This window comes from Lonchura striata, chromosome 4, assembly GCF_050655825.1.
Source record: "Lonchura striata isolate lonStrDom1 chromosome 4, ASM5065582v1, whole genome shotgun sequence".
Lineage (NCBI taxonomy): Eukaryota > Metazoa > Chordata > Aves > Passeriformes > Estrildidae > Lonchura > Lonchura striata.
The window spans coordinates 72,225,727-72,253,328 of record NC_140706.1 but is presented as its reverse complement, the minus strand read 5'-3'; the positions used below and the strand labels follow the sequence as shown (position 1 = coordinate 72,253,328).

Genomic DNA, 27,602 nt, shown 5'->3' with positions numbered 1-27,602 from the left:
GCTCCTACACAATACAAATAACTGAAGCCTTAGAAAAACCCCTCCTAAACCAAGAACTTTCACACCAGCTTGTAACTAACCTGGCAGAAAGTCTGGGAGCTTTGCCCCATCACAAGTCTTGGAGAAGAACTGGGTTAGCAGAACAAGTTAACGCTGGCTCATGGCGTTTTAAAAATAGGGTTTTTGTGACTGCACGTGAAATTCTTTGTCACTTCATGTAAAAACACCACAACTTGTTTTTAAACTTTCTAGTGCATAGAGCACAGAAGAAGATTTAGGTTAGATATATGGAGGAAAGCCTTTCCAGTGAGGGTGGTGGAGCACTGGAACCTGTTGCCCAAGGAAGCTGGGGATGCCCCATCCCTTGGAAGTGTGCAAGGCCAGGTTGCATGGGGCTTTTAGCAACCTGGTCTAGTCGCAGGGGGATTGGAACAAAATCATCTTTAATGTCTCTTTCAACCCAAAACATTCTATGATAGCCCAGCATCAGTCCTTTTATTGATGCAAAGACACGTTTCCTTGCATTCTTTTCCCCACTTTTTCAGCCAATATTTTCCATACCCCATAGTCTACCCTTGCTCTGGGCATAATGAACCCACACACAGAAGAAATACTGCTTTTCTTTTCTTCAAAGCTCTATCACTAAAAGTTAACAGTTAAAAGTTAACAGCCATGTGAGCCATGCATAAAATTCTGCCTGCATCCCAGGACACATCACCAACACTTCCAACACTCCTTCATATTCAGCTATTGATTTAGTCCCATGAAACTGAGAGTGCAGGGATATTGCCACTCCACTTAATGGTCTGCTCCTCTGTGATCTGAGGTGATGACAAAGAAAAATAAACAGCTGGGAAGAACCACTAGCCAAATTAGGTCTTTTTCCTGCTAATTTCTTTAATAAGTGGCAAATAAGGACCTTGAAATAAAAGTCAGAAGGTGTAAAGGGGGGGAAAAAGGTAATTTTTATTGCAAGTCTTTGAATTGTTATGCGAAAAATGGGAAAGAAGCGACAGAATTTGTGATGAAGCATTTTGCAGGAAAGAAACTGAATAATATTAAAGAACTATTAAAATTGCTTTTATACAAAAACTTAGTTTCATATTTTAAAAGTGAGAAGCCATCACATGTATGGATATGAGAGACAGAGTCAGTTATAGGAGAGAGGGGGAAGAAAGTAGAGATTTTTCCACATAATCAATTCTATTTCTTTGAGGCTTCAAAATGCCAGGCTCTTTTCTTAAATATCTATCCCAGATAAAGGACTCTCTTGGGTTCCTTCCCCTGCTGCCATTTAGTATATAAAGTTCTGATCATACTTCAGCGTGCACATTTATAATGCTCCTGCAACCAGGGAGTTACAGATGGGCAGAGAACTCCGGCACTCGGCCCATTGTCCCTTCAAATTAAATAAATAAACCCCTTATCTTTTGTGCAAGGCAAAGAACGTGGCCCCCCGTGAGGCCATGGAGAGCAAAGGGAAGACCTGCAGACAAAGCTATCTCAAAATAAAATAAGCCCACTCTGTGCACTGCTTTCTTCCCCCCAGGCTGCCCCCATGAGCATGAATCAATTGTAAAGGCAAATTCAAACCAGCAGCACCTTTCAAACCAGCTGCTGTGTACTTTGGAGGGGAAAAGAGAGAAAGAACTTGAAAAGTTCCAAGCAGGATACCTGAAGGTAGATTCTCATACCTTTGCTCACAGTCAGTCACACCTGACTTTTGTGGAAGCTGGTTGCACTTCTTTTAAGTATGGTTCAAATCTCTCAGACCAAGAAGTATAAAAAAATCTAGAGATTTTTATTCTGTTTTCTGGTCCATACCAATCTCATTGATTCTTACTTGTCAAATACTGTTTCCACAAAGCAAGGCTAAGGGCCACACAACTTTGTAACAGAATCAGAGATTTGTTTTTTATATAATTACTGACTTAAAAAAAAATAAAATCCTCATTAGTCCTTTCAACCTTTTATTAAAATATTTAATGAAAAAATGAAGAATATTCCTTTCTTGTGGTGTGATTATTTTGGTGGTCAGTGCATGTTTCTATATTGTAGACTTTAATAGAAAAATCTTTCCTTTGAAGAGCTGCTTGCACAATGACCACTGAGTAAATGGAGCAGTGGTGATAACTAGCCTAGCTGTATGATGTAGCTTGGCAAAAAAAATGTAGAATGTTCTACTCATTGCTTCATATAAATAGCTTTGTTACAGCATATTAATGTTTGTTTTCAGGACAAATATATATAAGTTTCATCCACTTACCAGCCTGAATAGGCATACATTCCTGAATAGAAAGCAAGTGGTAATCCCATAATACTGGCATCATTCCCTGCAAAGGCATTTTTAAAGTGCTGTGTTTCTCCTGCAAAATCAAACAAAAAAAAAAATTTGAAAAATAAGCTCTTTGGTCATAACTACTTAAAAAAAAAACAAAACAAAACATAACACAACACATCATGGAACATTTAATCACCCAGCAGTTCACTGACATCAAGTTCTGCTCTTGACCCTAAATTTTGACTCAACCCTTGCAGCCATAATCTGCCAACTGTAAAAGTCTTTGTGGAATCTGTATTCATGCAATAGGAGAATTTGACCTATTAGATTCTTTCAAAGCATTCTGAACTTGATGACACTCGCTGCTCTGTCATTTCCAGCAGTGACTTACATCAACTTGAAAGAGCAGAATGAGCTCAGTAGATTTTGATGTGGAAAATTTCACTTGTTCAACATTTTAATCAGAAGGAACTTTGCTGGCATTTCATTCAGAAGCAACATTTATAAGATAAATAAACTCAAAATCCTAAACATTTCTACCCTTTAGAAATTAGTCTAGTAACCCTGTACCGTGATAATCAATGCTGTATTAATATTACATCAAGTAAGAATTATCTACATATCTATAAATGCAAATATGCAACATTTTTGTTATGCTCTTATTCATTTACAAAGTGCTTTATTGTTTCTAAAATGTCCCCACCATATCCCAGGTTTCCTAAGAAGCAATGATCCTTCACAGATACACAGCAGGGAGAAAATTAATTCAGAGTCAAATTAGCAATGAGTCAAATCCTCTACCCTTTACTCTGTTTTTACTACGCCCTCAGTCAAAATTCCCACTGAAGCAGAGGTTTTTTGGTTAAGGGAGAAACTGCCACCAGGAGAAGGTCCCAGTGGAGAATCAGGGACATTAGTTGTGCTACTTCAGGGCAAGAACCCTCAAAGAAACCTGGCTTTGACCTGCTCCAAAGGTCTAGAGAAAGTAAGGTGGATGGGAACAGAGAGGAATTTTGCACATTTCATACATCAGGTGCAGCAGGAAATGGCATTACAAGTGCCAGAAAGAAAGTGAAAAACAAGGAAACAAAAATAGTGAATCAGCAGAGTGCTACACAGGAAAACTTTTATTTCGGAGTCGGTATTAACCACAGAAAGCCACCTGTCCTTGAGCTTACTGCACAGACTGACACTTCACTTGGCTTGATGGGTTTGCAAACATCAGAGAAGAGCATCCCCTGGGACACAGCCCAAAACTGTGACAGCTTTTGTTGGATAAAATCAATCCACTCAAGAGGGCTCCCTGCTCTGCCCCTGTGTGCTCTGTGTACTTGTTGTAAGGAGGGTGACCTGGGGCTTGTGCCCATCTCACACCAGCTGCTCAGAGGGCTGGAATGGGAAAGTCTCTACAGGTAGCTGAGCATTTGTCAGTGAAAAGAGAGCCTGTAGTGACAGGACAAGGGGAAATGGCTGTAAACTGACAGAGGGCATGTTTAGATTGTGTGTCAGGAACATCCCACCCAGTGACAGTGATGAGGCACTGGAATTGTCCAGAGAAGCTGCCCAGGAAGCTCTGAAAGTGTTCAAGGCTTTGGATGGATCTTTGAGAAACATGGCCTAGTGGAAGACACCTCTGCCCATGGCAGAGGGTTTGAACTAGATGATCTTTAAGGTCCCTTTCAACCCAAAGCACCGTGTGATTTTGCAGTGAATTGGGAACCCCCTCTAGCACCACACACATGCACCATGACTAGGGACTAGCACAGCACTGACTGACCAGAGGAGGGCAAGTCCTGTCATTTTAGTGCCACTTATTCTAGTTTACCTAAACAGATGGAGTTTAGATGTTAAAAACAAAATAAAAATTTCCCTAAAGAATGAAAATGGGAGCCATTTTACTAGATTAAAAAAAATCTCTTTCCCCTGCTGCTTCGGGTAAAGATAGTCAAGCACGTTCCTCTCTTTCTTGCCATCATATGGAGCTAATGAAGTAGCTCCTCATCTCAATCCTCGCATAATTCAAGCTCTCTCAAGAGCACCACTTTGTGTAAATCATCAGTCAGAGCAGCCATCCTGCCTGGGCTAGTCATGTGCTCTGGGGAGGTGCACGTGTCTCTGCCTCTAAATCCCATCCTTCCCTGCCACAGAGTTCAGGCCAAAGACAGATTACAGAGAAGAGCAGTCCCTTTGCTCCTTTGAAAAGCAAGTCTGATTAGAATAGTGTCATTGGCATGCTGAAGGAAATACCAGTTCATCCCAGTGTACTTCCACTTCTTATCAATGACATGACAGTACAGAGCCTCAGTTAAGCAAGCACAGACTAATTAAGAGATTTTGCTGCTATAAGCATTATGCAGTGGAGGCAAATGGGGAAAGACTGTTGAGGGTAAAGATAAAAGCTTTTTCAAAGCATTTACATTTCATTTCATACCTTTAATTAGCTGGATAACTCCAGGGACTATAATTATCAGAATTGCTACAAGCTTACAAAAGGTAAGGAACATCTGAATGCGGGCACTCCAGCTGACACTTGTGCTATTCAGGACCATCACCAGTGCTGTGAGGAGGAAAAAGAAAAGTCAGAAAGAAATAATTGTCACAAAATTCTTTGCCAGCAGAGAGGTCACACAAATATAACAACAGATCCTGATGCATTAAAGGAAATACACCCTGATAACCTTCTCCAGCTCTTGTCCTCCCACTTCTCCCATCACCCTTCAAAGGTACCACACGAAAGGCTTGAGCTGAGCCCCTATGCCTCACCCACTGCACTGACCATCCACCTGTCCCATCTCTGCCTGACATCCTTCTCACCAAATAACAGCTTCATTGTCCCAGAATTGTCAGCTGCTGGCAGACAACTGGCTGGCAGGATGCTTCTTCAGATGAATGAAATTATTTGCCCAACTCTTGTCACTCCAGATTTCTTTAACAGCGCTGCTTTGAGTAGAGATTTGCATTTTTCATAAAACAAGAACAATTAATAACTATATTGAACTTTCTCACCCTCATTTAGGCCACACATAAATTTGTAACTGCTTTAACTCTGGTCCTCTTTTCCAGAGTTGCCAGAGGGCCAGAGTGCAGGTACTGTGCCCACCCTTGCTAGGAATCAGTGAAGAAACAGAGACCTTTTATTTCTTGAAAACAAAGCCCAGGTCTGCAGCTCCCTAGCATGTGTAGAGATCAGTGAGAAGGGTTTTTACATCCTGCCTGGTCTGCTTGTATCTCCTCCTGGGTCAGGGACCCAACATCTTCCAGCATTTCCTACAGCACTCACTGACCAGAGGAGGGCAAGTCTTGTCATTTTAGTGCCACTTATTCTAGTTTACCTAAACAGATGGAGTTTAGATGTTAAAAACAAAATAAAAATTCCCTAAAGAATGAAAATGGGAGCCATTTGACTAGATAAAAAATCTCTTTCCCCTGCTGCTCCAGGTAAAGATGGTCAAGCACGTTCCTCTCTTTCTTGCCATCATATGGAGGTAATGGAGTAGCTCCTCATCTCAATCCTCCCACAATTCAAGCTCTCTCAAGAGCACCACTTTGTGTAAATCATCAGCCACATCACACATCTCAGGACACACAATAGCACAACTTGCTAGTTTATAGGAGCTAGCATTATAAATCTGGCATGGCACAGGCTTCCTGGAAAAAAACCCCACTGATTTATCTCAAGTCTTTCATACAGTTTCTCTTCACCAGCAAGGTTAAAAAATATTTAAAAATCTTCTCATTTCAACTGAAAGTAGTTTGAGTTTAATGGAAGACTGAGAAAATTCCAAGTAATTCAGACCCCAATGCATTTTTAATGTATTTTTAATAAAATAAAATTTTCAGGGGTGGGGGGAAATGTATTTTTCTAGAATTTTTATTTGTGAGAGAGACAGTTCCACTCTCAAATGAGCTATTTACAAGACAATATATACTCACAACACCACCTAACACAATTTTTTCACCAGAAAAAGATCCTGAAAAATCTTTACTCGGTTCTGTATCTCACCATATTTCAGAGCTGAAGTGTTCTGAAGTCACAAAGAAATCGCTTGTACTTCTGCAAATTTTCACTTGAGACTGAAACACTTTGTTTTGTTTTTTTTCTTTTTTACTTCCTTGTATACATATATTTGACAGGCAACAGGAAATCCCAGGGCCCTGATTCATTACTCTGTTGTTCCAATATTACACTGACATATCTTGACTCATTTAAATGTTGGAAGATCCCTTTAGGTTGCTGATTAATATTAGTGCTGTTTGAATCCCCCTTCTTTCCCTGAGACTTGATTACCAGCAAGACTAACAACCGTTATTTAAGCAAAATATATTTAAAATATTTATTTGACCAAAACTGTTTAAGTTAGAGAAATCTAATGGCATAGTCAAGCACTAGCTTATTTTAATTTTCATAAAAGACTCAGGATATCATACTTTTCTTCTGTAGAAAATGAAGCCCAGGCATGGACCAGAGCATGTCAAGGAGGAGTTTTTTGTGTAAGAGAATCTGCAATTTGATACCCAGCTTACTCAGAGCTCAAGTTGACTGCAGCAATCAGTCTGTCAGCCTTCCACAGGTCACAGGAGGTAACATGAGTGGGGAGAGCTCCTCCAGGTTTTCTAAGGCATTGGTTTCACCTTCCTGATACACACATGAGAGTGGTACTGGGTGGTAGGGCCTCAAACACTTCAGGAATGGATCAGCCACAATTTCTCTGGACAACCTTGTGCCAGTGTCTTACCACCCACATCAGAAAAACTTCTTCCACATAACTAATCTAAACCATCTCTTTTCCAACATGAAGCCACTTCCCGTCATCCTATGGTCACAGATTAAGCCCAAATGGAAATTAAACCTGGCAGTTGTTTGTTCAACTCCCCCCTTTCTCCCCCCACTCACCACTGGAATGAGGAGGAGAATCAAAGTAAAGCTTGTGGGTTGAGATAAGAACAGCTTAATAATTGAAACAAAGTAAAATACAGTAATAATGTAAATTATAACAATAATAATTATGATAACTAAAAGGAAAAAAAAGCAAGTGCTGCACAATACAATTGCTCACCACTCACTGAACAGAGCCAGACCCCCATTCCCAAACCCAAATCAGATGCCCTTTCATTTAAATCCTCCCAGTTTATATACCAGGCATGATGCATGGAATATCCCTTTGGCCAGTTTGGATCACCTGTCCTGGCTATGCTTCCTCCCAGTTTCTTTTGTGAACTTCCTCACTGGCAGAGCATGGAGGCAGGAAAACAATGTCCTTGACTAGGGGTAAACTGGACTTAGCAAAAAAAAAAAAAAAGCCAAACCATCAGTATGTTACCAACACCATTCTCATTCCAAAACAAAAACACAGCCCTGTAATAGCTACTGAGAAGAAATTAACTCTAACCTGGTTGAAACCAAGACACCTATCATTGCCTTTGTCAAAAGCCCCTTGATACAAATGTCCTTTGATAGTCCTTCATAAGAGTAAGAGCAGAGTTGGAGGATTGCAATAGTAGCAATTCAGATTGCAGAGCTGAGACTTAAGTGCTTAAAAGTGCTCAGAAAATTTGAGAGTTTATATTTTTATAAATACCAGTTACCAGTTTTATATTTTTAAATTTTATTTTATTAGGCTATAAGAGTTTGCAGTCTTCTCTATAATATAGTATAATGTTACATAATATAAATGCATTATTGCTTATTATATACTAATAATGATAGTAACGGTATTTTATAATAAAATATTCAGTGTTAATGGTTCTGTGTGCATGACACTTGTCTAGAAATGTGGGGCTTACATCAGTGCCATGCACCAGTACCATAGTACTGGCTGTGTTAGCAGCTGGGTAATGAAAGGCAGTGGGGAAGTGGAGTCATGAAGAAAACTGCTAAAAAGCACAAAAAGATGATGACAGCTGTGCCAGGGCTCAGGGAGGACATTATATTCTGGGGCTATGGCCATTAGTCAACACCCCTTTTCAGAATAGAACCTATTGGAGATATTTAGAGAAACTGATTGCAGACACTTTGATAAGGGATCACAGCAAATGTCAGAAGGAGCAGCAGTTTCCCAGGAAAGGGGAAGTGAAAGAAGGACTCAGGTCTAACTTTTCTAACTAAAAGTCAGGCATTGAGTGTGGCTGCATTCTCAGTGAAGAGACAGCTCCAGAGGATGAATAACAATACCTCTGTGAGATGCCTATCCCAGATGAGATAGTTTACCTTCAGGAAGTTCCTCTTTCCTCTTTCTCCACTGTATGGGGAGCACAGAAGATTACCTAAACTAAATACGTCGCTAAAAACAAGATGAATCCTAACCAAGAGTATTGTGGAGGGAGAACAAAATGGGGTTCATGAACAATCAAACACAATGGAAACACCAAGCATGTTTTTCACCATCTCTTTCCTTCCCACAGACACAGCTATAGATGGATAACAAAATCTAATGGGAGAAGCAGCAGCAAGCATTACATCCTGGCCTACTTTTCAGAATGCATGTACAATTACCTCAGCAGGACACCAAGAAAACTGCTTCCCACAACTTGTCAGACTTTTAGGATCAAGGAATTAAAAAAAACCGCCAAAAAATACCCACAATTTGCAGACCCTAATGAGCCAATTAAAAGTCACAGGAAGCACAAAAGCACCTCTCAGAGCATATTTGCAAGAGCATATCCCTGCAAGCCAGGAGATATTTTAATGTAAACTGCTCTTCTCAAGACTGTCAGCAGTAGAGACTGGCATCTGCAACATCTGCCACGATAAGGGGAAAAAAGACATCTAATTACAGACATAGACACCAATAAAACTTGGGGCTGGAGCATTTACCAGCAAGCACTGATAGACATGTACAGCTAACCTCAGTTTTTGAGCATAACTTTACCTCTAACAGTCAAAATTTGGGCTATTTGAGTTTGCTGGCAGACTTCTCAAAAAAAAAAAAAAAAAAAAAAAAAGAGGGGAAACTATATTATTGCAGTGCAAAATGCCTAAAATACACATAGGAATTAGTGCAAGAACTCATGTGGTTTTCAGCCTCACAGTTTTTAATGGCTGAAACCTCCTTATCTGCTTTCTGATATGGAGACCATGTGAAAAGTCTGGAAAAGACTCAGCTCCTATTCAGGATACATATTGATAGAAGAGTTTGATATATTTGCACAGTGCAATTTATCCCTTCCTGTTACCATTATATTTAAGTTTACCATTACGAAAAAATTAATAGATCCAAAAAAAGCAATATATGAATATAGGGACTTTTTTTGCAATGATAGGTGTGAAAAACACAGATTTTATGATTGGCTTTTCACAAATATTAAAATGAAAACTATATGTGTAATGTTAGGAAGTTATGCTGTATTAATTCTTTTAAGTGGTGTCTTAAATACAGTTTTAGGTTACAACATAATGTTAAAATAGAAACTCTGTGATGCAGGATTTTTTTACTAGCTCAAGCAAGGGATAATTCAGAAGCTCTTCACACAGAGATATCAGCATCAGGACAAATTATCAGAAAAGGCAAACATTCTTCTACCTTCTCTCCGTCTTCACGGAACCACCAGGATTAAGAGGAAGGAGTTGACAAAAACCAGATAAATTCTTAATTTGCAAGGAATTTATGCATCATGTATGAGATGTATGAATATGCAACAGGCTGTTGCTTTTAAGGGTTATTCCTTTGTTCACAAAGCATGCTTGTCGTGGCTTAGATGCCAGAGAGCATCCGACCCATAATTCTTTGCTCTTTATTGTCTTGTAATTGTCCTAACTCTAAATTTTTATTACTCTAATTGTATTACTATTTTTATAACCATTTTATTATTATTAAACTTTTAAAATTTTAAGAACCAAGTGATCAGCGTTTTTCACAACAGGCGTGGTGGTGATAGGATGCTTCTTCATGTCACGAAACAATAACTATAGAGGAGTCTATCATCTTTCACTTCAAGAGAAAAATGAGTTTTAAACTCTTTCTCCTAAAAAGACTACCTTCAGCATCAGAGCAAAGGTTGACAACATCCCTTTGCTTTGTGTCCTGGAGCTATTTTGTCCTGCTGGAACAAAGCAGAGAGTTTGAAGGGCTGAATCTCCTGCTTGCATTTTCTTCAATTCTCCTTCCCTGTGCTGGAGCATATCCAGCTTCTCTCTCCTCTACTCAGCCAATGATTTTCATAAAGTTGTAATAATTAGATATCCTGTCTCTGGAATTGTTCAAGGCCAGGTCAGATGGGGCTTTGGTCAATCTGGTCTAGTGGAAAATGTCCCATGACCAGGTGATCTTTAGCATCCTTTCCAACGTAAACCATTCTATGATTCTATGTGTCCATGAAATGTATAGTGTAATAAAAGTCTTTGAGATATCTGCTCCCCTTTCATGTACAATTAAATTAACCAAGTTGAGAAAAAGTTTATGGCAGACTGATAAATTGAGAGCTGCATATCCAGTATTTGATCTGGGTTTTTCTCCTGCTGAAGATTTGCGTAAGAAACACCAAGTGAATTTAAGTGATTTCTAAGTTTGAAAAGAACAGGAATGCTTTGCTTCAGAGGTTCAGAAAGCTGTGGCTTCTGAAAAGAGACTCCACACAAGCATCATTCTCTCTACAGAGACGCTGAAATGTTTGGACATTTTGGTTGGTTGGTTGTGGCAAAAAGAGAAAAACTATAATAAAAACCACAATAAAGGCAACTAAAAATGAAAGCAGCATATTGTAGAACAGAAAATTTGTTTTTGCAGATTAAGATTGCTCTGAACAGGTGATTTTGAGGGGAATTTTGTGCCCAGCATGTGTTTTTCCCATAAATAATAAAGCAAGAACAAGGGAGTTTTTAAATGTCACCATGTCCAGTAGTTGCATTTTAACTCTCATCTGATCTACATCTCCTCTGCACTATCATTCCTTTTTCACTGAAAAGGCACACAGGGGAAATGGTGGGGAGCAGAATGGCTGCAACCCCTCTAGCTGGTAGAGAAGCAATAGTATTTGCCACTCCCCAACACAATCCTGGTTGCATCCATCTCAGTCAACCTTTTAATAATAGACTTAAGATGCATCAATAGAGATACAGGCAGGGAGAAAAAAAAAAAAAAAGGAAAGAGAAAAGCTGTATTGTGACAAGTATAGAAAAAACTGGGCTACAATAATAGCAAGGGTTTAAAAAACACCCATGCTGGAGATTTTAATGCCAGTTTATACAAACATCTGTAAGAAATTGTTTCAATAACACTGTGTTTGGGATCAGGGGATCACCTGAAGATTTTTCAAAATTTCTACCTCTCCTTTCTAGTACAATGAGAAATGACAAGGTACAACTCTCAGCCAAGGACAGAGTTCAGTGGTGCATCCCACTGCCTTCCCGTGTGCAATAAAGACATATACACAACACATGCTCCCTCATCAGGCAAGGAAGGAAAAGGGAGCAGGTATGGATGAGAAAAAAAAGGCATGCCATTTCACTTTCTGATTAACTTAAAATTTGAAGTGGAAACAAATACTACTTTTTGCACCATTATATTGGATTACAAGATCTTCAGGGCTCCAAAGTGTCTGTTCAGCTCACCAACTTAATCTGACCTATCACTCTGCCTACATGCCCAATACCAAACATTCATAATAACAATTACCACCACAGCAGCTGATTCCTACCAGACAAGGATAAGATTCAGATACTCTGAGGTCCCTGAGCTTAAGTGCAGCAGAAGTTCTAAGAGCTACTACAACTTAAAATCCACTGTAGCGCGTACTGCAAAGAATAAAGTGTCAGTCTGACATGTCACTGTTTTTCTCAGCATCATCCCATTCACCACTACAAGTTTTCTACAAGAATCTCTACTTTCAGTGAAATGCCAGTTCATCCTAACTGTGCTCTACAGACCCACTTTGTACAGGAGCACCTGACCTCCCCTCTCCCTTTAGGCTGTGATTTTTTCAGCCTAACTCCACCTCCCCTGCAATGCTACTTATTTGTTCAATTACTTTGCCAAGCCCTGGCTTATCACACAGATTTTCACTTAAATTAAAAGTAATAAAAACATATTTCAAATTGTTCACCTATTGTGCTTAAATCACATGCAATTAACAAAACACTTCAATGGAGTCCTCACTTAATATTCTTTTTGTCTCAGTGACCTTAATGTTACTGAACATCTGTTTCACTCTTATCTTGCACTGAAATGTTTTAGACAAGACGTAGCTGAAAAAAGTCATTGAACTCAAAATTCAAACCCCTAATTCAATTATTCCTATGAAACCTATAGTTTGTGCATAATTAAGTTAGAAAGGAATGCAGACACATACTGATTTTTTTAACACTCCCAGAAGAAAGGAAATCTTACCAAGAGAGCTCCCACAAAAAGCCACAGTAACCTGGAGACTGGAAATTTCAATGTCAATTGAACTCCTTGCCCCAAGAAAGAAAAAGTCATCTGAACCTATTATTGTGCAAAACTGAAGGGGTCTCCTGTGGGCCTTTGATCATTTTGCATGTCTTAATTCCTTTTTCCAGTCTTTTTGTTTCCGATAGGTGCACTGAGCAAATGGAAAGGAACACTCTGTTACTAATTACTCAGGTCTGCTCCACGATCCCTCCCAGCACAGCTGAATTCCAACGTGTGCCCACAAGGAGCATTCTCACCTGTGACCAGGCAGACCTGGGAACAAGCCTCTAAGGTTATAAGCTCCCATTCCCATCATCTTCTGTGCCTTCCCATTGCAGGCATCCTCCACACCAGCCCAGGTACACTGTAAAGCCTCTGCTCTCAGGGAAGTGTCCCTCTTTCCACTGCAAATGTTGGCTTTCTGTAACCCTAAATGATCCCTTTTACACTGTCTCCAAAGTTAGCGAGTGTAGGACAATGAGCCAGCAACAACTGCGTGCTCTGCTCCCAAAATGCAGCCCCTGCTTTCTGAACCACAAGTGCCTCAACAAGGATTATTGCCAGGATGGAAAGAGTGGGACTGGGGAAGATGACCTCATGTTGCCTGTCTGCACACAAAAGAATTACATTTCTTCATGACATCATACTTGGCATTCAGCTGCCTCCTAAAACCAAGGTAGAGCAAAGCGCTTAAAGAAAGTAATCATTCTTCCATATCTCTGGCATTGCCTTGCCCTCTCTTAGGGACTGGAATTGCTTCTACAAAAATAATGAAGATTTGGCCATAAATTCAAGAGGCAGCACAATCAGCCTTGACAATAGATTTTCCCTGCCATTGATAAAGTCTGCTGTTCTTTTCTCTCCTGCATTTGTTCACAAACACACACGCCCAGGCTAAATGTCACACAGGTGCCCCTGGCATTCGATGCACAGTAATTAATTATTTACACCAAGCAACAACCTGCTCAGTGTGCTATTTTTTTTTTTTTAATTTATATAATCTTTACCCTCCCCTGAAACCTAAAATTGGACACTTACTGATGCCAACAGCTGTAATAAGTTTAACTGCAAGTTCTGGTATTTCACACTGCATAAAGAAAGGCTCCAAGATGTAGCGTCCAAATGCCAATGATATCACTGCTGTGGCAGCAGGGCTAGAGTGAAAGAAAAAACAAAGCCACAAAATTAATCTGCAATCATAAACGGAGAACCTTAATTTTGGTGCTTTCTTGTAGCTTTGCTGACATGTACCACAGTTTCTGAATGTAGCACTAACTCAGTGATTCTGGTCTTGACAGCGACACTTCTTACCAGGGTGGCTCTTACAACTTCCATGTTGCAAAGCAGTAATAATCAAAAAGGAAAATTAGCAATAGAAATCTTCATTCACTGACTTGAAGTGAACACAGCCAGAATCAGATTACATGGGAAACACCCTGCACGAAAGTCAATGAATTTCAGTGGCCAGATATATCTCACCCCACAGAGACACAATCACACCTCATTCAAGGTGAGAATTCAGGTTTACTGAAATAAATATCAAAAATCTAAGGTATTTTATTAAATTCTGAGACAGTCCAAATGGGATTTTCTAAAATACCAACAGAATCTTTTTTTCGTTTTATTGACTAACAATTTCCTAGCACTGCAGGCAAAAGCAAAAATCCCTGTGGTATGCCACAGAATACCATAGAACAAAGGAATGTGAAGAAAGACATGTTTCTTTATTTGGTCATTTAATATTTTTCATAGTAAGAGTTAAGTTCTCCAACACCCCATAAAGTTGTTGCATTTTCAAATTTGAAATGCTCATAATGTTCACACAGACTTTCTCTTTGAGAGTAGCTAATTGTTTGACAGAAGCTTTAGCACTGACATATATTAGTAGCAAATTAGCCTGTGCCTGCATGTTACTGTTCATGTTTCATTTGGGAGGACATTTGCACTCTTTTTAGGACAGCTGGTGGCATCTGTGGTTTATCACATGCACACTGTTGGACAAAAGGGCACATGATTCTCAAAGGATTTCTGAGCTGAGCAAGAGTCCACGCAAATTTCTTGTGAAAAAATCTGCAGCACCTCACTTCACAGAATTTTGATTAAAATTCCATGGAACAGAGTAAAAATTCTGCAGAGATGTTGCTGTTCTCCATCAAACAATAAAAGAATTTTCCACGAGGGAGTTGCACCCTGGAAACAAAGCCCACTTTCACTGGGTTATGACTCAAGCCAGAGGTCACACACTGTGTTGGACCAAGCTGCAGAGCAGCACAGAACAGAACAATCTTCCTCAGTAAATTTCTGCATGGATAAATAAGTGCTGCTGCATGTGCATCTGCCATACATGGGGATGTTCCTCTCACTGGCCAGCAAATGGCTTGGCAAATTTTGTCTGGATTTTGACAGACGTTTATTGACTTTAGTGCAATATTTCTAATTCATATCAGAAGATCACCAGGCCTCTGGTTTTTAAGTACTGCAGGTAGCCTTCCATAAGCAGTTTTGGCCCTAGATCAGATGAAAGATCAGATCTTTGGAGCTGTCCCAGACTTTTTCTCTTGGTCTCAGCTCCTTTCCCCAGAACTTGGACTTTGCCCTCCCATTTCAAGAAAAAGCCTTTTTTAAAAAGCAGTCATTACTATCTATACACCTATGTTTCTAAAACCATAGCTCCTAAATTGCACCTCTAATAAATAGCTCTGACATTCCCACCTCTCAGGGGAGATGCTGCTGGCAGCGCAGTCAATCAGTAGAGGGGGAAGTTCAAAGAATGGAGCAGCATTAAAAAACACACAGATGGGTGTTTAGGGACACAGCTTAGTGGTGGATTCAACAATGGTTGGACTCAATGATCTTGGAGGTCTTTTCCAGCCTTACTGATTCTATGCTTTTCCCTTTGCTGCAGTGCTCAATAGCTGTGTGTTCAGGAGTGGGTAGAAAGTGCATGACCAGCTCTCGCTGAAGGGCAAGGATACAGGAAGACACCAGATGAGGATGAGGACCAGGACAGGGTCCCAGCACATCCCACAGGTAAGTCAGGCACCTGGCAGCACGCTCTCATCCAGCCTTTGTTTAGCAACCACCACAGTGAAGCTCTACAGACAATGCATTCACATTGCTGTCTTCACTTGTTTGAAAGGTAGCTACTGGGGGCTTTTTAAATGCGTATAAATATGTATAAAATACACACAACCTGGCTTTGGGACAGGAAAAGGTTCACACACTGAGTGAGAAGCAGTGCAGTGCAAGGCAGAAATAATCAGTATGTGGGCTGAGTAGTTAAGCGTGTCCTCCAGTGCCAAGTAGCAGCTTTAAAGAGACATATGAGAGAAGGAAATATCTATTTTCATTGTGACTCTTCCACCAGCCTATGAGTGTGATAATTCTGCAATTTTTCAGATGAAAAACCTATGTCTCAGTCTAGCTGAGACACGTGTGTGCAACTTCATCTGCTGAAAACAAAAATAAACAAATAAGAGGTCTCAAGTCCTTTGGTGGAAGCAGTCAATTAGTTTCCTGATGAAGGAGTCAGATATAAAACTCTACACAGAGTTTCAGCAGTGCTGCTCTGTTCATCACAAGTCACAACATGTATGGTTTCCTCGCTGCCTCTCAGATTGGGTGATTAAAGAATCCACTGATGTTCTCTCCCATGCAACACGATTATTTTCTGGGTGTGGGGCAGATCATGATGACTAAGAGCATTTATACAACACTCCTGGGACACTGTTGTGCATAAAAAGGTAATTATTTTGTGAGGAAAGGAATTTATGATGCCTGGTTTCCTGTGGGTGTTTGCGTCTAGGTTAATAAGTTGCCTCTGCCGAAAAAGATGCAGGTTAAAAGGGAGATTTTTAATACTGTTCCCTGTTGTTGATTCTCTGATGTGAAATGATATAGCTGTTCACAGAGACCTGTGAAAACATGGGTCTCATTCCACTGCCTGATTTTCCTTCTTGGCAAAAGGTTCACACAGTTGAGACATCTGCCCTTTCACCACATTTGATGGAAATTATGCCATTAATTGAGAAGTTACGTTTTGGTGGGGAGGTCGTGTTGGACAACCTGAAATGGAAAAATTATTTCCTCTGGAAACAACACAAGGATTTATGGATTCATAATGACTCAGCACCGTCAGCACTTTTAAACTCAAGGTGTCTGCTAGGACTTGTCAGTGTTATGTAAACGTAGTTGTGGTTTGAAGCCTTGCTTGTGCCTCATTTGTGACTAATCTGCTGATTGCGGAAGAGGGGAAAGAAGCGCCTAAGGCAGGGGCATGGAGCATTCCCAAAGTCATTTTGAATTCCAAGTTGCCCTGTTCTATGTGTTTCAAGATCTCCAAACTCAGAAAAAGCCTAAAAACAAAAAGAGAAGCTACACGTGGGTTTGATGCGTTGATCCGTTTACATTATGAAAGCTTATTTTATATGATTCAGCATCTTTGTATTGTAATGTCAAAGGCTGCATGAGTCGCAGGCTTGCACACCAATGCAATATATTTGGACATTTTAGGTATGTGAAGACAGTGTTTCTTTATTTGGTCAGTTAGTGTTTTCCAAAGTAAGAGTCACGTTCTCCAACACTCCACAAAAAAAACCAAAAAAATCAGGGCCCAATCTGACATCAAAAGCGTACATGGTGCCCCTAACTCTGAAAAACTACTGGACAATAATTTCACCAGGAGTTATCCTTGTATCCATAGACAGCAGTAATTGCTCCAGAAGGTAGAGCCAAGACTGAAAAAAGGTAAAGGTGACTTCTGTCTTTCACTCTACCATATCTAGGTATAGCTAACAACATTATTAATGACTTCAATGGACATAGTAAGCTTAGCAAAACTAAGGCAATTTATTGAATTTTTGTGGTAGATTTCTTATTTCCCCCATGTATGTAAACATGTCTCCTTGAACATTTCAAAGCTGATGAGCAGAACAGCATTTTTAAACTCTCTGAAGCAATCATAGTGGAAGAACACAGTTAACTGACCAAAATATATTTGATTTTTTTTTTCTGCCCAACATATATCAGAGATTTTTCTTTATGACTGACAAGTGCAGAGTCATGACACACTTACCGAATGATGAGTAGTTCCACCCAGACCCTCACAAATGCAGGTAATGGGCCAAAGGCCTCCAGGATATAGGTGTAGTGACCACCAGATTTCTTAATGCACGTCCCTAGTTCAGCATAGCAGAGGGCACCTGTGAGAATTCAATAACACCAACATGAGAGATATCCAGAAATATATATCAAAATATATAGCCTAAACTATAGAGCTGTCATGGTATCACTACTACTTTTAATATTTTTTTTTCCAATTAATTTTCTACACTTTAATTCAATCAGCCAGACATGCAGTAAACCAAACTATTTATCTAATTATATTTAAAGCCACTGGACAAGCTATTTGCAATTACTACTCAATATCTTGTGAAGAGGGACAACAAATTGGGGTGTCACACCAGCCACCCTACTTCCCAGGCAGCCAGACTGCACCACTAAATGAAAGATTTCTGAAATCTTTGCCTGTTATCAAAGGCTGATCTACTCCTTTCAGCCTTAGAGATGCCTGGCTCAATCTCTGAAGGTCTGAAATTGTATCACCTCTCCTCAACCATAGTCAAAAGCAAACAAATGGCCAAAATTTGGAAGAAGGATCTGCAGAATAAGAATTCTCCTCAACGGTACTCCTAACATCTTCCATACAAAACTCAGGGGATGGCTTAGTGGCAGCTTTTCAAAACTGGTGGATTGTTTTGTGTCCTGCAAATGCAGCGAAAGGTCAGGAACCATCACTGAGTTACAAAGCCAGGGATTCACAGCTCCACAGGTGGAACACATCAATAGTGCTCCACAACCAACAAACAGAGGCAGCCCTCTTGGAAGACTCTGAGAAGCCAGTAATAATCAGGAATAAAGTTTGTTAGCAATGAATCACACATGAACTCATTTCAGCTCTCTTCCCTGCATGCCTCTACGCCGCAGCACTTTTAGATAAAAACTACAACTTATCAAAACCACATCACCTGTACAAGCCCATCAAAGCTGTAGCACATGATGACAAATTCTCCAGCCTTGTTCATTTCTTTTGTTCGGGACATTGCAAAAATGTGGCAACTTTTATCTGCTTTTCTTTAACATACCTGAAGATGTGTTTAAAGGAATCCTTACAGCCACATTAAAAAAAAGGTGTTTCGGCATTTTCTTTTGCCAGCCTCTTCTGTTGAGGTTCAGGATGAAATGAAATTGTGTTTTAATATATGTTATAAACACAGCCTCGGCAAGATCTTATGTGACCTCTTTGTGTGATTTAACTATAACTGAGTCATGAAGAGAACTAAAAATCAAAATATTACAAAAAAAATAACAACCAAAAAACAAACAAACTGTAACAGGCCCATTGTGAGAACAAGATATTATCCTTGGGTGTGCCAAATTACACAGTTCTTCGTATCTAGATGTCTGGAAAGGTACCTAAAAATCTGATAAAAGAGAATGGGTTATTTTTATTTTGATTTGGTTTTTTGTGGGGTTGGGGTTTCTTTTTTTTTTGGTACACACTTTATTTCACAGCCAGAAGATTACTACTACTTAAGTTATAGCCATAAATGCAATGCTTAAGCAAATTCTGGGTTAAATAACTCAAATGACCAAGGTCTTTTGACAGGGTTACAAATTGGATCTGAGGTTTTTCTTGCTTAGAGAAAGGAGGAGAATTTTATTGCAGGCAGATCTTCCACATTTGTACAAGAGATTATGCTGCACATTGTACCCATACATTTATCATTTGACCCAAATGGGTCCCAGCTAACTCGACTGTTTGTTTGGCCTGGATGGGTTTAGCCTGTAAAGAATATTTCTTTTAAGCTCAGCACCAATTTACAAGGTGGCATTTGCATGTTCCACCTATTAAGTAGACACTTAGTCCCTCTTTGTCCTCTTCACCTCCTGCCAGTAAACAATCAGTTTCCCTTTTAAATAAAGCCAATATTCATGTTAGTTCTTCAGTTTCTTTGAGATTAATTCATTAAATAGGTCAATGAGCCCTCTGTCCCACGGAGGCCAGGGTGGGGTTTTCCACTCTGAATGAGGGTTTTGTGTACAGAACAACTTAACTGGACTTCTCCAGAATTCAACACTCTTCAAGAATAAAAAGAATTAACAAAAACTGCCACAATAAGCAGTAATAAAACTCCCAGGACAGATTTGCTTCCATCACACTGGTTTTTTTGTAGCCCAATCTTTCAAAGCAACATCACAGGTGAGGAAGGAAGGGCTGGGAAGAGGGGTTATTAGTATTATTGTTTTGCTCCCCTTCATGCAATACAGCTTACATACAGTAGGAATTATTCCTCTCAGACCTTGCTCTAGCCTCTGGGGAACTAGGCTGAGCTGTCTAAACATTTCAGTGGTGATCTAGCAGCGTGCTCATCCAGCTGCCAGGGCTTCACATGCAAACCATAAATACATCTTACAGGAGAAAAACATACAGCACATTCTATAGGGAAAAAAAATGCTCGTTTGGTTTTTCTGTTCCTTTAGGGACTCATTTAAAAAAAAAAAAAAAAGTGCTTCCAGCTTTCACCAGCTGGTGCTGGGAGCAGAGGGACAGAGGTTGAAATTTTTGCACCCTCCACAAATCCATCGCGAAGCACAGACCTTCTGTAGTCCCATTGGCGCTCAAGCTCTGCACTCTCACTTCCTATCCAATAGTAAAATCAGAGAAATAATCACAATAATTCGCCGGCTGCCCCTCTAGACCAATTAGAAACTTTTCAGGGACTTACCAAAAAGCGAGAGGATACCACACACTGTCCAGACAGTCAAGGACATGCCCACGCTGCCTGTGTTCTTCAGGATGCCTTTGGGAGAGATGAAGATGCCAGCTCCAATGATAGTGCCAATTATGATGGATATCCCCCTCAAAAGCGTCACTTTCTTCTTCAGCACAACTTTTCCCTCCCGGGCTGGCTGTCCACTGTCCATAGAGGACAACTTGCCATTAGCTCGTCCCTGCAAGTAGCTTCCATTAGAGACCGTGGGCACAGCAGCTTTCCTGAACATGCTACAGTGCCACCAGCACGCTGCTGGCAAGCACAGGCAGAAAAGTTTTCAGCAGAAACTGAAGGTTTGTTTTGTTTTTTTTTTTCCCCTCTCTGTGTAGCCAACTACTTTGTCTCTTCCTCTGTTTTCTTTTATCTCTCCAGCTGCTCCTACACACAGGTAACAAGTTCTTCAAGAGTAGGTGAGCCCTTCCTGTGATCCCAGCCCAGCACAGGAACACCTGCGTCTCCACACCGTGGTACTGCCCTATCATTGGAAACCAGCTCAGCTTCCGCATGGACTTGTATTTAAGCTCTTGTCATACCAAGTTACTCCAGCTGAATGATGATGCAAATTCTCCAGGTTTGCATCAGCCATTTGAGAAACCTCTGGCATTACTCAGCATTTCTTTTTTTTTTTCCTTCCTCTTCTTTTTTTGGTTGTTGGGGGTTTTTTTCTTTCCTCCTTTTTTTTTTTTCTCATTTTTAAACTGTAGGGGCATGTTGTGCAGCTGACCTGGGGGTGGTGAGAAGAACAAAGCACTCGCCAGCAACTCGAGCCAAACCTCCCCAATCAATGCAAGCCTATCACCCAAGACACGCTCCCAATTTTTTTAAAAGCAGCTCAGAGCCAGAAACAAAAGCCTGCCTAAACACAAAGCTCGTCAGAGCACGAGGAAAAGAAATCAAACAAGATACGTCATCCCTGGGTCTAATCCAATTTCATTCTCGAAAAACTCCCAACAAAAGTTCCGTTTGCGGGGGCTGAACTTTCAGCGCCGCGGTTGATCCGCCTCTCCCACGACTATATTATTAATTTGGAAATCTCTGTAGGGACCAGAAAGGATCCATACAGCCCCGGTGTTACCCCGAGTTACTCAGCTTATTTCCATGGAAAAGGCATTTTCTTAGGGGCAGCTCTTTTTCCGGGATGCCGGGAGCCAGCCCCGCATCACTTTTTGTTAAAATGCGCCGCAAAAGTTCGCAGCCACCTCCCGTGTGTGACCGGGCAGGAGCAGGGCACCACCCCAGAGCACAGCATCTCCAACAGCTCAGGAGTCAGAATGGCTTTTTTGTGTCGTCCCCGATAACACAAAAATCCGCAGAGCTCCTCTGACCAGATAAACAGGTGATCGGATGCATAAATACATTTGCTTCGCACGATCATTCAAATTCAAACTGAGCAATTGAGGTGCTTTCTCCTAAAACGGAGCAAAAATCAATAGCCTCCAAGCATTTTTTGACCTAATCAAGGGACAGCCTTTATAACATATGCCAAAGGGGGAAAATTCTTAGCGGTATAACTATTGCAGCTGCTAATAGTTCCAGATTAGATCAGCGTAGTGAGAGGTTATTGCTACAGTTACTGCTCTTACAGGTATTGCTTAATTAGTACCTAGGTTTGGGAGTAAAAAGAAGATCAGTTAAACAATTTTATCCTTCAAAAAGAAGGCACTGAGCTCAGAGCACAAATGTGCTTTCAAATTTATGTGAGAAAGAAGAAATACTGGACTAGCGACATGCTGCAGCTGTCAAACTTGAGTGTTTTTAAAGCCTCATATTTTCAGCTATAACTCACCTGTAACAGTTAGCACTGAGATGAAAGAAGGCAGAAAAGAAAGCTTATCTGGTTTAAATGCACACAGGTAAAAAAACCAAGTGATTGCAGCTTCTGGCTGCATGACAGTCAAGTAGTGCTTGTCTGGTTTTCTGAACATATCCTACTTGTGCTTCCAGCCGCTGATGTGCTCAGTGGCTGATCCCTCACTTGGCAGCTGATCCCACATGTGACTGCACAGGCTGATTGCAGACAGGACCTTCCCTGTCACCCCACAGTCCCAACCCAGCCAATTCCCCTGGCACTAGTGACAAGCCAAGCCAGGACTCGGTGGCGTGTTGTGCCAAGATGTTGTCTCTGGCTGCACGTTCCACAGGCTGCCCCCCAATAGGATTAGGCAACTGGATCAAATCAAACCAGCAAAAAGCATTAACCAGAGAACTGAGTTGGGCTGGTGACCTTTATTTTAATTTTCAAAGGCTTTTTAATGAAGAAGCGCATGACATCTTCAAACATCTGATACTTTAAGGTAGACATTCTTAACTAATGTCTTTATTTGCACAGGAAGTTGGTTCCAAGATCAAACCAAAGGCTCAATAGCCAGACAACCCCGAGGCAGCTCCCAGCAAGCCAGTTGTCTGTAACAACCATCCAGTACAAATCCTGGGCACTATAATGGCTTTCAAATAGCATTTGATTACTAGCCAGAAGAATCCATGTTTCCCCTTTGGGCATAGCAATTAACACTCTCCCACGCAGGGAAAAGGGTGCTTGTTCCTTCAGTGGTGTGGGGATAGCACACAGGCAAAGCTTAGGGCTTTGTGTCATTCCCAGGGAAATTTATAAGGTAGGACCAGAAGAAGGCTGGTTGCAGAAAACTCCTTTTCCTAACTTCTGGCAGCTTGCTGGAGATCTCATTATTTGTAGCCTTCCCAGGGAGTATGTTTGTTTACTTATTCTTCACAGCTTCTCAATGCTATCCACTAAAAATAAGAAAAATGGGAGCTTTTCTCCTTTGAGTTCCAGCCTTACTTCCAATTATTAGTTCCACTCAGGATAAGGAATACTTATTTGGTGTTGGGGGATTTTTCGTTATATTCTGGGAATTTCATGAGAATTATCCATCAACTGAGCTCAGTCCTGAGGAGGTCATGAAGCTGGAAGAGGGTCATAACTGTCTGCTGAACCCACTTAAACTATACTCACAACATCTCTTCTTATTATTTGTATCTCACAGCCACTTTTACTTCAATTATTCATCACAGAGAGAGGACCACTATGCAAACACAACAAAAAATGCTCAGTGTCTTTTCAAAGAGCTTTTGTGAAAGCACAGGGCTTAACCTGTCCAACACTCAGAACAACCCCATTCTTCCATAAAAACTCACTCTAAAAGCAGAACAAAAAGGTAAAAGGTGCAATTTTCTTTAGACTGATGACATTATTTGAAGCCATGTTTCTAAAAAATATGTTCTGAAAATAAACCTTCAACCTCTAATAGCATCTGGCATTGTACATAGCCTTTTTATTGTTTCTCTCTGGTTATTTTTTTTTTCCAACCCATAGACATTTTCTCCTGAACAAACATTTTAGAGCACAACTGAGATCATCGCTGTGAAAGTTCCCTTTTGAATCTCACCACCAGCCCTGATCAATCTATCCACTGGCTGTTCCAAACAAAAAATCCTTACCAGAAAAGCCTACAAATCCTACACCTACACCCTGCAAAGAGCTAAAGCATCAGGCAGAAGATTCAGCAGCCCAGGCTGGTTGCCTGAATGCCATCAGTGGCCTCTCCTGGCCAGCTGCATCTCTCTTGTCAGGGTTTGAGCATCACAGGGAATAACAATACCTCAGGCTGAACACACCTAATAGGGTGTTACCCCTGCCTATCACACTAACAGAGTTTTTGCCAGCATCTGGACACAGCTGTATCTTTCCAAAGAAGCAACAGTTCTGGCATTTGCCCTGGGGAATGCTACAAAATACACATTTTGAACTAAAGCATTCAACTTTATGGTAATGCCGCAACGAATGCAGCAAAGTGAAGAACCTAAAGTCCAATCCTGAACTTGAGTTCCCAATTCTCAAGCCCACAAAAACTCCATAATTTCTAGATGTAGAGAGCATACCTTGACAACGTTTCCAGGCATTTGGCTATCAGCTTATTGCATCAAACAAATCCAAAGAGTCACGAGTCAAGCCTCCAGCCACAGGTTGCCATGCTGACTGGAGACACAGAAATAAAAGAGGAAGTTCAGCAAGACTGAAGAGGCGAGGAAAGCCCCAGACTATTACACGTGGGTGGCATGGCATGAAAAATGTTGTTTAGAAAACTGATCTGAGTCTTCTGTGTATAATGCCAAGTTGTTTGTGAGCTTCAGAAAGCAGCCCTGCAGAAAGGCACTAGTCTGGTTTCAAATGTCAAAGGATGACAAAATACCTAAAAGTATTTGTTTCATGTAGATAATCTAACACTGAGTAGTTTTGACTGGGGATTTCAGCTCCTATTTTAGTGTTGAGAAGTTTAGCTAGTACTGGGGGGAAAAAATCCATAAGCATTTAAAAAATAAGGTGTCATTGAGAATATGAAATAACTAAAATCTCAGACTACTGGGACAGTTTTTAAAGTTTTAATACAAACATAGTACTGTGAGAATATCAAAATACTTTGTTATCTCTAATACAGGTCAAATCTTTAGTTAAAAGTGGAACTACTGAGAATGTTGGGGGGTTTGTTATTTTGTAGTCAGAGTCTAACAAATTCCTCAATTCTTTTGCATTCCACTTTGTGCTGGATACAAACATATTTTGCAGCGAAAGAAAAAATGAGAAGGAATGAAAGACACATGCAGCTCACAGATTTTAAAAATAAGATAAAACCACTATAAGAAATCCAAAAGCAATTCAAATATTTTTTTTTTCTTGTATTCTCAGTCAAAACCTTCCTACAAAATGAAGGAAGCAAATATAAATCTGATCTCAAGAAGACTGCAAGCAAGAGCAGTTTAGAAGGCAAATGCTTCTGAAAGTTTCCCTGTCTTCAATTTGCTGATAGCTGCCAGTCAATTTTCAGCTTGAAAAGAAGGAAAGAAAAAGGGATTTCAGAAATCTCTCAATTTTTCTCACTATTAAAGCTCTATTTCAAAAGACATGATGAATTTAGCTGAATGGTTTGACAGTTTAATGGGTCTTTTTTAAGCAGACAGGAATCATTAGCACCTTGCATCAAGCATGAAAGCTCCACATGAGAGAAAGCCAATTCTCACTGAAGCCCTGTGGATGTGAAAATATGAGTGTGTTTTATACCAATCCATTTTTCATATTCAGGCTATATCTTATCAAAATCTAAGCAATGCTGTACATAGATATTATTTTTGAGTTTCTCTGTGTTTGTATTTCCAATTAGCAGAATGAGACAATAATTTTCAGAGTCCCCATGTTATTTTTCCTCAGCTTTTGGATGCACACACTGGCACTCAGGAAATCAAGACCTCAGGGTAAATTTCCATTAAAAATGCATGTGCCAGATACCTAGCATGATGGCAAGATTGCTGGCAGCTTCAGAGAGTCGGGATTTTATTTCAGATGACTCAGGCTAGGCTGGGCATGTGAAGAGAATTAATTGGTACCTCAGAAAAAACAAATCTTTGAAAAACCCAGATAAAGACAGAATTAGCAGTGAGAATGTTTTCTAACCCATTTCCCCATTTTTTGTGGGAGAATTCTTCAGAGTAAATAAAAGTTTGTAATGTGAAGAAAACCTACAACAACTGCATAGATTGTCAAATTTAACCTTGGCTCTTTAGCAAGTCCATATTCACTTTTATAATATTTTTCATAAAATTCATACAGTATCATTTTCCATTTGCATTACTCTATTTGATTAGATGTTGAACTTTCTGTGAATTATGGTTTTCTGCTATAAATAATATTTTTCTTTTTTATTAAAGGGTTAATGATACTTATCTCATTCACAGGTATGACAGCTGCTGAATTCTGTTCTGAGAAGAATCTATACAAAATCTTGGAGAGGAGAATTCAAGAACTTAAACAGTGTTTTAATTTACTGACCAGTAAGTGTGGAAATCTTTCAGATCCCAATTCCTTAATTCCACCCTAACAGAAAGTCACTTGTCTATCCCACCAGACTGGGCAAGCTCATTCCCCTTCTGCTGCATACAATTTAGACTAGATAGAGAATATATACAAAGTTACTTGATTTTTCTTTAGAAGAAAACTACTCTCTTACCTTAGAATAATTGTGATGGGAATTGTAGGTCCCATTTTGTTCTCATTCCTGTATCAATTGTCGTATGTAGCAATACTCAATTTTTTTCCCATTAGGTCCATTTAATGTAGATTTTTTGTTTTGTTTTGTTTTGGGTTTTTTTGGTTGTTGTTTTTTTTTTGTTTGTTTGTTTGTTCTGGAGACCAAACAGATCTTGGCTGGGGCATTGTGCAGGTCATGAAAGCAGCAAGGTCAGGCTTCAGTCAATGAGCTCTGGGGTGGTCAGGACTTCTCTAGCAGTAATGTCACAACATCTCCATCAATAGAGATGGACAGCAGCATCTCAGTTAAGGGTTGAAGCAGTGACAGAATTTACCACAAGAAGGGATTTAACCTGCAGATAAGCAAAAGCACATACATGCCCGGAAATGACTGGCAGTCAATCATTCACACAGTCATAGCAGTTTAGCAGCCTGTGGATCACACAGGGAATCGTTTTATTGGCATCTAAATACACATACTTTGTCTTCTTGAGGTATTAGAAACTCCATCAGAAAAAGCACCTGCTTGGAGCACTGCCAAGGTGCTTCAGCAGTTTGAACTAGTGCAGCTTCTTAGATTACTCCCACACTTCAAAAGAGAGCAGCATTTTAGTGCTGAGGTCAGCCTCTGTTTTTACTTTGAAAGTGAAATTCCTATTTTCCACATTCACAGTCTATTCTTCAGAGACACCATCTATTCAAGCATAGTAATTTTACCATGTTTTGTGACATTTAGTAAGAAGATTAATAAGTCCATGTATGGCAAATGGATACAGTGTGTGGGCTTGATGAAGATATTTCTGACTTGCCACTTCTAGACTTAAAAATTTTGTGCAAAACAGAAAAAGAAAGGTCCTCTTCCCCCTCCCCACATTTGTGAGGAGGTGCAGTTTACCCAGATCCTGAGAAATTCAGTCTCCAGGATGACAAAAAATTACTGACATGGATTTCTGAGCACATTTCAAACTCATGCTTCACACATAGAAACAGCCAACAGCTCAACCCTCTCTGTGTATAATGCACCACTTACAGAGTTCTCCATCCCTTCCACCTTTAGTCTAGCCCAAATATTAAGAGAGGAGGCT

At 40.1% G+C, this 27,602-nt stretch overlaps 1 protein-coding gene across 3 annotated transcripts in view; it reads right to left on the bottom strand.

Moving 5' to 3' along the window:
• The window catches only part of SLC7A11 (solute carrier family 7 member 11), a 69,338-nt gene extending 44,804 nt beyond the window's left edge, over window positions 1-24,534 (bottom strand). Inside the window, exons 1-6 of one of the 3 annotated variants that reach the window (XM_085578443.1) lie at window positions 24,378-24,534; window positions 20,433-20,658; window positions 17,720-17,846; window positions 13,684-13,799; window positions 4,713-4,838; window positions 2,267-2,366 (exon numbers count right to left, since the gene is read on the bottom strand). In XM_085578443.1, the coding sequence (XP_085434569.1) occupies window positions 2,267-2,366; window positions 4,713-4,838; window positions 13,684-13,799; window positions 17,720-17,846; window positions 20,433-20,658; window positions 24,378-24,398 (716 nt within the window). In that variant the 5' untranslated portion in view covers window positions 24,399-24,534. Of the gene's footprint in view, window positions 1-2,266; window positions 2,367-4,712; window positions 4,839-13,683; window positions 13,800-17,719; window positions 17,847-20,432; window positions 24,343-24,377 lie in introns of those variants that run through there. The other 2 variants (XM_085578444.1, XM_021529575.3) reach the window with 2 other exon arrangements.
• Window positions 24,535-27,602: the final 3,068 nt, after the last annotated feature.